The sequence below is a fragment of the Taurulus bubalis genome, assembly GCF_910589615.1.
Source record: "Taurulus bubalis genome assembly, chromosome: 18".
In the NCBI taxonomy this organism is placed as follows: domain Eukaryota; kingdom Metazoa; phylum Chordata; class Actinopteri; order Perciformes; family Cottidae; genus Taurulus; species Taurulus bubalis.
The window spans coordinates 7,359,866-7,371,574 of NC_136606.1; the positions used below are offsets into that span (position 1 = coordinate 7,359,866).

Genomic DNA, 11,709 nt, shown 5'->3' on the forward strand with positions numbered 1-11,709 from the left:
TCAACATAACTCAGAGCAGTAATGACTGAATGGCTCATGATGTTGATACGGTTTTGGGATATGAATGTATTCCATATTTGTTACATGATCTTGTAATTTTGGGACTATTCCCAACATGCAATTGTATTCTTTGTGCATGAGCTACACGGTTAGGAGGTGTATTTGAAGGCGCCGTCAGCTTTTGGAACACACGAAAGCCAAAGTATGACATATCAGTTCGGTTCTTAACTTTTGCATAGTTTTTTTGTTACAGTGCTTTTGAAAATACATTCCCTAAGCACACTTTTAGGCAGTGGAGGTGCTAAAACTGGCCACTGGCTCAATATGAAACAAAAATACTGAGTAAAATTATACTGAGCTGTTATAAAAAATACACTGTAATATGTATTGCAGCTATGTTTTGATCCATTTAAGGTCTTATTCACTCTTTAAGAGTCTTATTTGATGTCTTACATCTTTGCTCCAAAGCGTAATGATTTGCCACTATTATCCTATACAGAAACAAATGTGAAAGGATTTGGCTCATAGATAATAATTGCATAACTGCAGTTTAAAGAAAAAAGCACTTTGCGTACGGTAAATACTGCTGCTATTTGGTATTACGTATTTTTCCAAAATCAGGATTTAGCTAGACTGACATTAAATACATATATTTTATTAATTCATCTTTGTAAGACTTTTTGATTTTGCCATTGTGAAAACTACAGTATATTAATGTTGTATCTCTTTTTGTCCTTTTCACACTCAATGACAGCTGTAAGTCAAATTGAATGCCTTCTTTCTATGAAAGTGATGAACTTTGAGGAGAACTCAAAAACTAGACAGTGAGAGTGAGCTCAGGAAAAGTCATTTAGATTTGAAAGTTAACTTTGTACACATCATATTTACTATGTATTGTATTAATAAACTGTTGAATCAAATGGTTGATGATGAATAAAAGCACAAGCTGTATTTAAAAGAACATTTAAAGACTATTTTAGTTCCAATAAGATATCTGCAATAACGAAAACTGGTATGAACTGTAGGATAAGAAAATAACAAACGATGTCACTGATTTCATAAGTAAGTGTACAAATTGACTGGAATTAAAATTGTAGCATTCAACAATTAATTAACATCAGCAATTACCAGGTGGTGTTTTTAATTATTGAGGAAGAAACTGATGAACAGTGGATGACAATTAAATGTACAAGCAAATATGTATTTGTAAAATCTAGGTCATAAACAAAAATATATATATATATAAAATAATTGCAATGCAAGCACACTATATATTAGCACTAATAGAAATAATCTCATTCATAATTTGGAGACAGCTTTTTCCCTCTCTTTGTTTCCTGCTGGTTGTCTTTCCCTCCTGATAATGAAATATATCACCATGTGTCCCCAGTGACGTGCACCATACTCCACTTGCATAATGTCTTTCACGAGCGCAGGGCTGCCGTTAGGACGGGCTGGCGTAAAGAAGCACGCCGCTGAAGGAGGACAGGGTCTCAGAGGAGGCCGAGACGGCCAGCTTTCCTCCAGTCATGACCAGTCCCGCTCGATCTCCTCTCCTCAGCGACAGGACCAGGCTCAGAGAGGCGGAGCTGCTGCAGCTACACTGATCATGTGACAGGAAGCCCCTGGAGTCCAACCTCTGGATGCTGCGATTGGACACGGACAGGACCGCCTCCACCCGCTCGCCCCGCTGGGCCACGAGCACAGCGGTCACCAGGTAGCGGCCGTCTGTCGGAGCCGTGAAGATACCTGAGAACAGCACAGACTGATGTTAATGTCCACTGCATTGTAAAACATCTTCACAGCTGTTTAGTTTATAGATTTCAATGAAGTGTAATCCTACTGATAGGTTAACATCTTCACTCTCCAATTATTGTATTGATTGGCCTAAATATGGACACATCCATGTCCATCAAGATGGATACAAATCCTCATTTAAGTGTATGCATGTCTGTGAAATATATATTTCCATGTGCGTGAACAGTAAAGAAGTCTAATCCAAACTAACCACAGTCCCATCACCCTCACTTCTACTTTGAGGTTACCTGTATGAGCGTCATAGTGTCCGCCATCATTGACCAACATCTTGTTGAATCGAATGATTCCGATCTCTCCCTGGAACGGAGGAAGAGTCAGACCAGCGGAGAACGACACCCTGTCACCTGAACACAAGACAGGAAACATGAGATGACTAATATTGTATGAATAGAGGCAGGAACCTGTGTGGTGATTAAATCCTCACCTGACGCCGTCTGTGATGATAGTCTGTGGGACGTGTTCACACCTGCTGATGCAAGGAAACATATTTTCATCCGCTCTGGAGAGGCTCAAATGTGATGCAGCACACAAAAAAAGACTTAAAGGAGCATTTACCTGAGATGACCAGCGTGCTGTGTTTTAGCGAATCAGTGGATTTGACTGGGGTGGCTATGAAATAAAACAAAAAAATACATGAAATAATCCTTGGATAACCTGCAGAGGAGAGTGCAGACATGTGTGGGTCTCACCTGGAGCGCCAGCAAAACCCTGAACAGGCATCATGCTGCCGTCCGTCCCTTTGGGCAGTTTGGACGAGGTCATCTTGCCGGGGGGTCCCGCCTCTCCGGTCTCCATCACGGGCGGCTGTGGGAGCGACGCCTCCGGGGGAGCAACCGGCCCCGTGAGGCTCTTACTTGAACCCTGGAGGAGCCCCGCGTCCTCCACAGATACCTGAACACCTGAAAAAGACAGATATGGAGTGAGGGATGGGGACGCGGCTGCAGGTCAGAGAGAGACTGATGTAGGGCCAGATGTTTGGAGGGCATAAATCAAGTCATAGTTATGAGCAGGAGAGACGAATGGCCATTCATTTACATTATATTAGTCGACCTTTGGGCCAATTACAGTCATCGTACAAGAATATCTACTGTAATTATGTTTTTTTCCCCCGTAATAAATCTTGTCCATGCCATTGATGTTATTAGTTACAGTACACATAGCTTCTCTTGCTCTATGACAAGTTAAAGCTATTCTACTGAGGACGCTGTCCACCAGGAAATATTACGTACACAATGGTCTAGTACTGTACCGGTTCTAAAAGTAAAAAATTAAATAAAAAAACATATTCATGAAGGAACGATTAGATAACCAACGGGCTCCGATCAATCATGTTTCAGGTTTGCAAGAGTTATTCATAAATATTCTTGCAATACTCTCAACTTCACTGTCAATCTAACGGGAGAGATTTGTCTGTTTTGTGTCTAAAAACTGTTTTATTATTACTGTATTTATTGAGTTGCACATTCATTTGTGCTTTTCTCATTGCATGAAGGAAAACAATTTTTTGAACAAATGTCCCGATGCAGCCGGAGATACTGTATGTAACGGTGTTCAAGTCTCTTGACCGTGCATTGTCACCATACAACTCTACTGCACACTTTGGTTGAAAATGTATAATTCGTTTAGATCAAATACCTCACTGACACAGAAACTACTAATTATAGGGTTCTTAATAGCAGTATTTAGTAGACCCGATCAGGCACTTTCTCCTCCTCCTACTTTTGACATAAAGCAGGTCCACAGTGTCCAACCTGTTGATTATCACACCAACCAACATTGACAAACCTCATAGGAATGACATCTAATCTCGCTCTTTGTTGTTTTTCCACTTTAGTTTTTTTTTTAGGCTCGTGACTCCTGTCGGCCCTCATTACCAGCTGAACAGTGAGTGATTATCCGAGCCTGTTATTATGGACATGAACAGAGAAAATGACAGACCACTGCCACTTCTCCCATCACAGGGTGATCAGCTCTGAACTACACGCACCGCTGCATTCCTGAGAACCACAGCTGAGGCCAACCCTGGCTTTTATCAACAGATCAGCCCTCCTGGCTGGGGGCCACAGCGGGACAGCAGGGCCCCGAAGGCTCCAAAAGGTAAAAGGCAGCACATAAAAGGCATACCAGCAGCATACCGAGACACGGCCACATGTTCAATCACCGGACAGCTCGTCCCCTCTCCCCCGAGGAGAAGGATCATTTAGTATGGAAGCCAGAAAAGTCTGCTTGTTAAACACAACATGTGGGAAAAGGGGGCCGGTGTGTAGCCATAAAGGTGCACATGGGGGTACGTCTACATAAACACATGTTTCGCTAAGCTACGTTTGTTAGCGGTGTCGCTCCTCATATAAAGAGGTGCGCGAGCGGCCTTTTCAGACTTAACGAGGATAAAAGAGGCAAACACAGGATGTGTGTGTGTACGCTGCGCGGGAGCGTTTGTCATGATGAAAGACGTGAGCTGTAAACAAATCAAATGCAGCTGGGTCGGCCGTCCTTCCAGCAAAGCAGCATGGGAAACCCTCGGTTTGTTGTTGGTCTCAGAGACCCCGACAGCCACTTTCTACATCACAGACCACATGACAGTGACTGCACATCCGACTTTATGACTCACTTATGGGGGAGGGGAAACACACAAAGCTCCTAATATTTTGATTTAAAAATTCAATAAATCCAGCCTCAGCAGATTAAAGAAAGATTGCTACATTTATCAAAATGTAGCACCCACTAACAGGGTCTGAAATGATCAGTAGCAAACGCTCGAGGCTTTATTGTTCCTGAGGGAATCCTGTCAGGTCTCATCTTGTTTTTGGTTCACGGGGTTATCATGTTTGGCTGCTGTCCAGAATGCGTCACCCTTAACGTTACTTTATCTCCTTTAGGTCATTGACCTTACCAATCTTACCCACTGAGCATTGTGAGAAGCAGGGAAGCACACTTTCTTATCTCAGAACCTCCCATAACAGAGCTGGGATGCTTTAAGTGGGTTGAGGCCGCCGTGTCAAACACAACGAGAAGGATTAGAACCAATCTTACACGTGCACACCAACAAACTGAGGAAGTGCCACTTACTTGTGTTGGGCTCCATGTATGCAAACACTGGTCCTACACTCTTTTTTTTTTTAGATCAATTACTCATACTATACATGTTAATAACAATAAGGAGACATAAGAACAGTTTTCACCGTTATCATGCATTAAAAATACAAAAATTGTAGATATTTTTTATATACCGTATCTTCTCCTTTTTTCTCGAACAGTTTTTCTTGAGAAAAAGGGTTTTACTTTTTAACAAATGGCTTAATTCATAAAAATAAACAAATATTGAAAAAAAAGGTATTAGTGTGTATCGTCCTTAAGCAGTTTGTTTCTTTTTAGATTACTGTTCGGTTCAGGTACTCGAATCTACCTGCAGAATATCTGGACCAAAATCTATTTCTGTAAATCTATAACTGAAGACATGATGGAGATTTTTCATAACTTGGAAAAAGTTGCTCTTGGACTATATCCGATCTATAAAGCATTATTAAATGGTTGATTGATCAATAATGCAAACTAACTTTGAAACCTTTTATAAACAGTGCCTTGCTAGAAAATGGTGCACATTTTGGGGTCAAGGCCAAGAATTGATGTTCATGCAGATTTCAGTTCAATTATTAATTAATCAATAGTTCAGTTGTTCTCAACTTAGAGCAGCTGTTGTTTACATTCACTGGAGGCCCAATGTTGAATGAAGAATATTTTTTTAAGCAAAACCTCACCAGCTTATGTATTTCTGTCATAATAAATCAAAATGAGAACGTCATGATTAGCGCTGAAAGCAACAAAATCATTTCAAGGAAGACATATGGCCATCTGCCTTCGCTGACCCTCTCTCATTTAAAGGTTAACTACCGGTATGACATCATGGTAAACATATTGACAAATGGCCCTTGGGACCCTGGTGCAGCTTTAAGAGTTCACACTGTTTATTTCCACAGAAAGGGAACTCAGCCAAATAAAAAAACAATGTGAGAAAAACTGCAGATGGCCTTGAGGAGTCGGCAGTGAAATAAAGCACTGAAGATGCGTCCTAAATGTCAGTCCAGTCGCATCTCATCTAAAAACACACTGACGCTCTTGGCTCCGATAGAAAGGCGGCCGTGAGTGCTTCCTGTGATAAGCTGTGTGGAGGGCTCCCTGCAATGGACTCGTCCAAGCAGCATTATCCACTCCCCTCAGATATGCAGGGGGACAATAGGATGAGGAAGCTGGAGGGGCAAAGACGAACAAGGAGCCAAGGCCTTAACGTGGAAAAGGCTCCTGGTAACGTCCCTGAGCCGGAGTGGAAATCATGAATAACTGTGCAAAACTTTCCGATGACAGAATGATGAATTAGACGCCATATAACGACAACAACCACGGGGGTGGAGTGGCGACCCAGTCATCACAACCTCAAAAATGAGAAAACTGGCATCTCCGACCTAAAGAGATGAATCAGACACAAATGACTTGGACTGGACCAGAACCAGGACCTCCCTTGAGATTCTGGACTGGATCGCACGCTGCATCACCTTCCACATGAACCAGCAACCGAAGACTAGCTGGTCCCAGAGGAAGAGAGTTAGCTCGTAAACGTTGAGGCCGTGCTTCTAGTCACAAATGTGAGAGTGAGAGACGTCGAGCTCGGTCTCATGGGCACCAATAATAAGCAGACTCACACGAAAAATATGCAACATATGCACCGGTATGAAAATCGGTTCTCTCAAATATGCTGACAGCAACCAGTTTTACATTAAAATCCAGCATTAATGATATATGGTATTAAACACAGTGGAAAAGATCACCGCGATGTGCTCATATTCACACCCAAAACAACTGGACTACACGGACACAGTTTATGGACACATAAATGCACCCTTGGATGCACAAAAAAAAAAGTATTTCTTTATGCCAAGGCATTGCTCAACACAAGTGGGGATTATTAAATAAAGCATGTGTCTTTAATCAGCCCGCCTCCTTTAGCTGAGAACATGGTTACATGAAAATCCAACTTCCTCTCACTCACATACTGAAACACACTCCAATATCTCAGCCTCTCCAATAAATCAACCAAACAAATGCACTTCGGTCAAAGTGGTGATCTCAAATGTTCGGGGGGGAATTACAGCTATTTGATTGATCTCAAGCTTTTACTATTTCAACTTCTGTGGATAATAAATCTGATATAAACCTGGAAAGTGTGTTTAAAGCAAGACTGTAACTTCTGCTACGGTCACAAGTGACGTCCACAGGATAATGGATAATACAGTAGCACAAGCAAAGTGTAGTCAGTTAACTGAGCAACTTGGGCTTGGTCAGGCCGTTGAGCTCAAAGTGGGCGGCTCCAGCAGTCGCCATCTTGGCAGTGATGACAGCGCCGAACTCTGAAAATGGGCAAAGAGGTGGATCGTTGGTGGCGCTGAGGTGGACCCAGGTGCTAGCTAGCAGCTAGTGACCTGAGACGGCACCCACCTGTCACTCAGAGCAACCAAACCCTTAGTTTTACCAAACTTAAAGCCTTAATAGGATTTAAATGCACAGATGTCATGATATGATATTAGCGAAAGACCAAGACAGTTGGTACCAGGCTATAAACATGTCAAGTTGGCATTTTAACATGGAGGTCCATGGGGCTTGACTTGATTTTGGAGCCGGCCTCTAGTGGCCATTTGAGGTATTGAAGTTCTGGGCATTTGGCTTCATTTTTCAGCACCGGAGGTTGCTGAATTCACGAGTGAATTGACTTGTGCCAGAGTACGTGTTATTGCTGAGGGATTACATTTTTTCATTTTTAAGAAGAAGAAAGTATTTAAGTGGAATGTAAGCATTGCTTTAACGTCGCTATAATATGAAACATTCATTCACACCTCAAGGCGATAAAATGTGTCAGTTTATTGCACCTTACCGGTTTTCCCAGGACTGCGGGTTGTTTGCGCCTGAAGGTCTCTGGCTACATTAGAGATGTGGTTCTGGAGGTTCACACAAGTTCCCCTGAGTCCTCCAATATCACGGGCATGAGCTCTAACCGTACTATTCAGCTGGTTGACACAAGTCCACAACCCAGTGACGTGTTTATTCAGACCCTCTTTCATCCTCTGGAGGCTTCCAGAGATTGGTTCCAACTGGCCACATAAACTCTCCACACTAACAATGCGGCTGTCCATGTGCGCAATCCCCTTCCCGACGTCTTCGGTTTGCTCCCTGCAGTGGTCGGCCTCGGCTTTCACCTCCCAGCCCAGCTCGTCCAGGCGGTTTCTCAGCTCCTGTTGCTGAGTCCTGTGGAGCTCCAGAAGGTCCTTGGCCTCCTGCTCAGTCCCCATTTTGACTTGACCACGTGTGGAGTTGAGAATCAGAGACACCCGAGACTGCTGGTGGACTACATCCGATAGAGAGTCCTCCAACTTGCCTGCACGCCCTTTCAGGTAGCTCAACTCGCCATGCAGGTTCTCAATGCTGCTGCTGAAAATGAGGTGTTGCCCCTTAATGGCGCCAAGGCCATTTATTTGGGCTTTTAGACGAGTCTCCATGGCATCTATAGCGGTTCTGCAGCTCTGGAAGTCTTGTTGGTGGATGTTTTCTACAGCAGTCAGAAGACTGCCAGATGGGGAGCTGGTGCTTGTATCTACCAACAGGGTGAGTCGGTCTTCCATGGAGGCCAGCTTGTCTTCCAGAGTCTCCCTCAGGTCTTGGATGGCCTCTGCCTGTTCCTTCTTCAGCTTCTCCTCTACAGAGAGACACTGAGCAGCGTCCGTCTTCTCAGAGGAGTTCAGACCGATCTCAAGGTTCTCCACGAGACGGGCGTCTTGCTTTCGTGGATCCACCAGCTTGGTCTTAAGGTCCTGGATCTCCTTGCGGAGGTCAGTTTCTTTTGAGTCCATGAGCTCTGCCAGGCTGAGGTAGTTGGTTTCTTGTCCCTCACACTGCTCCTGAACAGACAAGATTTTATAATCGCACGAGTTCTTCATGTCGGCTATTTTGATGTCCATGCCCTCCATTAACTCCTCTCTCAGCGCGCTAATCTTCTCGTCCAGGTAGGCGCGCAGGTCTGCATCACTGGCTGGCGGAGCGGGACTGGGAGTGGACAGCTGGTTGTGGCCAGCTTCCATCAACAGGTGAATTTGTCCGTCGTGGCGGTCGACGCGACCCCTCAGGTCATCCAGGGTATTGCCCTTTGACTCCAGATCGTCTGTGACCTGGCCGATCTTGTTCATGACCTCGTCCATCTGTGTGGGGTCGCTCACAAAAGAGAAGTCCTGCGCCTGAACGGTGTGCGTGTCTGCGCTTCTCGCACTGGCAGGCTGTCTGTAGTTATTCAGCAGCGTCACCAGCATTTTACTGGCATCCTCTTGGAAATCCAGTCTCAGATTGGAAGACATGTCTGTCATTCTTGCCTGCATGTCAAGGACCATCTGGGATAGCTGCTGCACCTCCTCCTCCAGGTGTTGTGCACTTTGAGATCCTCCGTGACCCCCCGCTGGCTTGTAACCCCTCTGACCTCCAAACTGACCTTCCCCTCCCCGCTGATGGTTCCTCTGGGATTCTGTGCCCCGATCTGGAGCTGTAGCGAGAAATAACAGATAGAGGGACACAAATGCTTTTATTTCTTCCGCAGTTACTTGCGTAATTTAGTTTGATCCATTTCCATGTTAGATTTCTTTATAATCATGTCTTTCACCTTGTGACACTGGGATATGTCCAGAGGTAGAGGGAGCATGAGGCAAGCGCTCCACCTGGAGCAGTTTAATGTCTTTCACCTCCCAGCAGTCGTGGCCCTGGTACCCCGGGCAGCACCTCCACTGCAGCTCCGTGACAGTCTTGTATGCAATCCTATACGTGGCCCGAAAGTGTGTCCGATATCTGGAAGCATTTAACACATGAAGACATGAAATCATCATAATGCTGCACAATAGCATGTTTTGTAGCTTAGTAGAGTAATCATAATAAGTATGCTCGTTAGATGCTCAATGTAAGACTTTGTGCAACTCTCCCTCTCGGGAATACAAAGCAATATAGCACAATACAATCTGTTTGTTGACAACTAAGACGAGATAAACACAAGTTAATTTGCATTTTATTAATCAGAGAGACTTGGCAGGAAGCAGCTAAGACTTCTCACTGCTTCCACTCATGAGGACACTTTTGGCCCACATGGCCCTGCCGCTCCATGATTAACTACGTCTCAGTGCGTTTGTTGCACAATGAACACTGAAGCAAAACAAAGTCAGAGAAATGTCTTCCTACTTTTGCCATTCATGAAGATTCAACACAGATGGCTGAATAATCCTTTCGCTTTCCAAGTCAAGTTTCTTCTAAGAAATTAAATGATGAGAGAAATACCAAAAGCAAAGTAAAGAAGTGCCCTGTAAAGTAGGGGAATGTAACAAAGTACATTTACTCAAGTACTGCAATTCATTACAATTTTGAGGTACTTGTACTCTACATGATTCCAATTACTGTTACATTATACTTACTCCAGTACATTTTGGGGTAAAATACATGGTTTACTCCACTACATTGTTTTGACAGCTTCAGCTATTTTGCAGGTTCAAATCTTAAAACAAAAATATAAATCAACTAATAAATTACATCTTTGGAAATTAAGATACCCAGAAGTATAGTAGCTGAAATTAGCGCCATAGCACTTCTGACTCATTAATGCATCACTAATTAAAATCCAGTAATACTATTCTGCCATTTTGCATAATGATAACTCATATTTTTGATATTTTAAGTATATTTTGTGGCTAATAATTTTGCACTTTTCCATAAGTAATTTAAATGCAAGCCATTTAATTGAGTATTTTTAAACTGTTACTACTTTCACTTAAGTAAAATATGGTAACACTTCTTCCATTACACCAGTGCTGTAATTATGAAATAATGCCAAAACAACGTGTTCGAGGTTTTATTCCTCAAAAACGTTGTCAGTGTTGGCCTTAAATAAGATAAATAATCTAAACTACAATCCAACAATAGCTATATAATGACAAATCAGCTGTAAGAACATAAACCACAACACACGGGATGTTGGAGGAACCAGCTGACTATATAGACCAAGAGCTTTTTAACATCGCGGTTCACACTGCGTCACAATAGAAGCCTCACATTGTTAAAAATAATAACAAAACAAAATAATACCCGCCCTCCACCCAAGAGTCCCGGACTTACACAACTTGTTGCGCGCAGTTGGGCATCTCCGGCGGACACGGCACAACCTCCGGCTGCACGAAGCTCTGCGGGGCTCCCGCGACGGCGCAGCTCACGTTCTTGTGCACAACGTAGGCGCACCAGTTTCTGCACAACAACCACCGGTTAATCACCTCTGATGCAGAGAGCTGCAGTGCCTTTTCATTTGATGGATTACGTTTCCTCAAGTGACCGGATTCATTTACGCACAGAAGAGGATAAACGAGACGCGTAAATGAGCCAATTAAACGATTCACACGCATTCATTACTCACTTGTTTCTCTGTCGGGTTTCGGTGCCGGAATATGAGTTTCCCTGAAACACACCATGCTGGAAAGGTGATCCGCTGATGAGAGGAAACGCTATTAAAAAGTGAATAAGTTCGCACTTCATGGCTAAAATATATTGTTTAAATCCCCCAGAAGGCCGTCTGGTTGTGTTGTTCCCTCTCTGCGGTGCGCAGCCCTACAAGCTTCTTCCACCGTCCTTGGATGTGACGTTTTGGGACTCCCTCCAACACTGACAGATGCCTTTTTCCGTTTCTCAGATCACACACACTTGCACGTGCGCGAGCACAAAAAAAACACACGCACACATCAAAGACCACACTCAACTCTCTTTCGGCATCCCAAAAACACAATCTCATAGGATTACATGATTTCCGGAGGCCTAAACTTGGGTAATAAT

The 11,709-nt window shown here is 43.6% G+C and overlaps 1 protein-coding gene across 1 annotated transcript; it reads right to left on the reverse strand.

Moving 5' to 3' along the window:
- Window positions 1–1,089: 1,089 nt before the first annotated feature.
- On the reverse strand, window positions 1,090–11,415 carry emilin2b (elastin microfibril interfacer 2b; the record flags this gene model as incomplete). The annotated part of the gene is given in 8 exon segments (XM_079234397.1): window positions 1,090–1,749; window positions 2,046–2,162; window positions 2,374–2,487; window positions 2,490–2,717; window positions 7,742–9,394; window positions 9,512–9,693; window positions 11,005–11,130; window positions 11,297–11,415. Coding segments are annotated over 8 exon segments (2,844 nt in total). The 3' UTR covers window positions 1,090–1,444.
- Window positions 11,416–11,709: the final 294 nt, after the last annotated feature.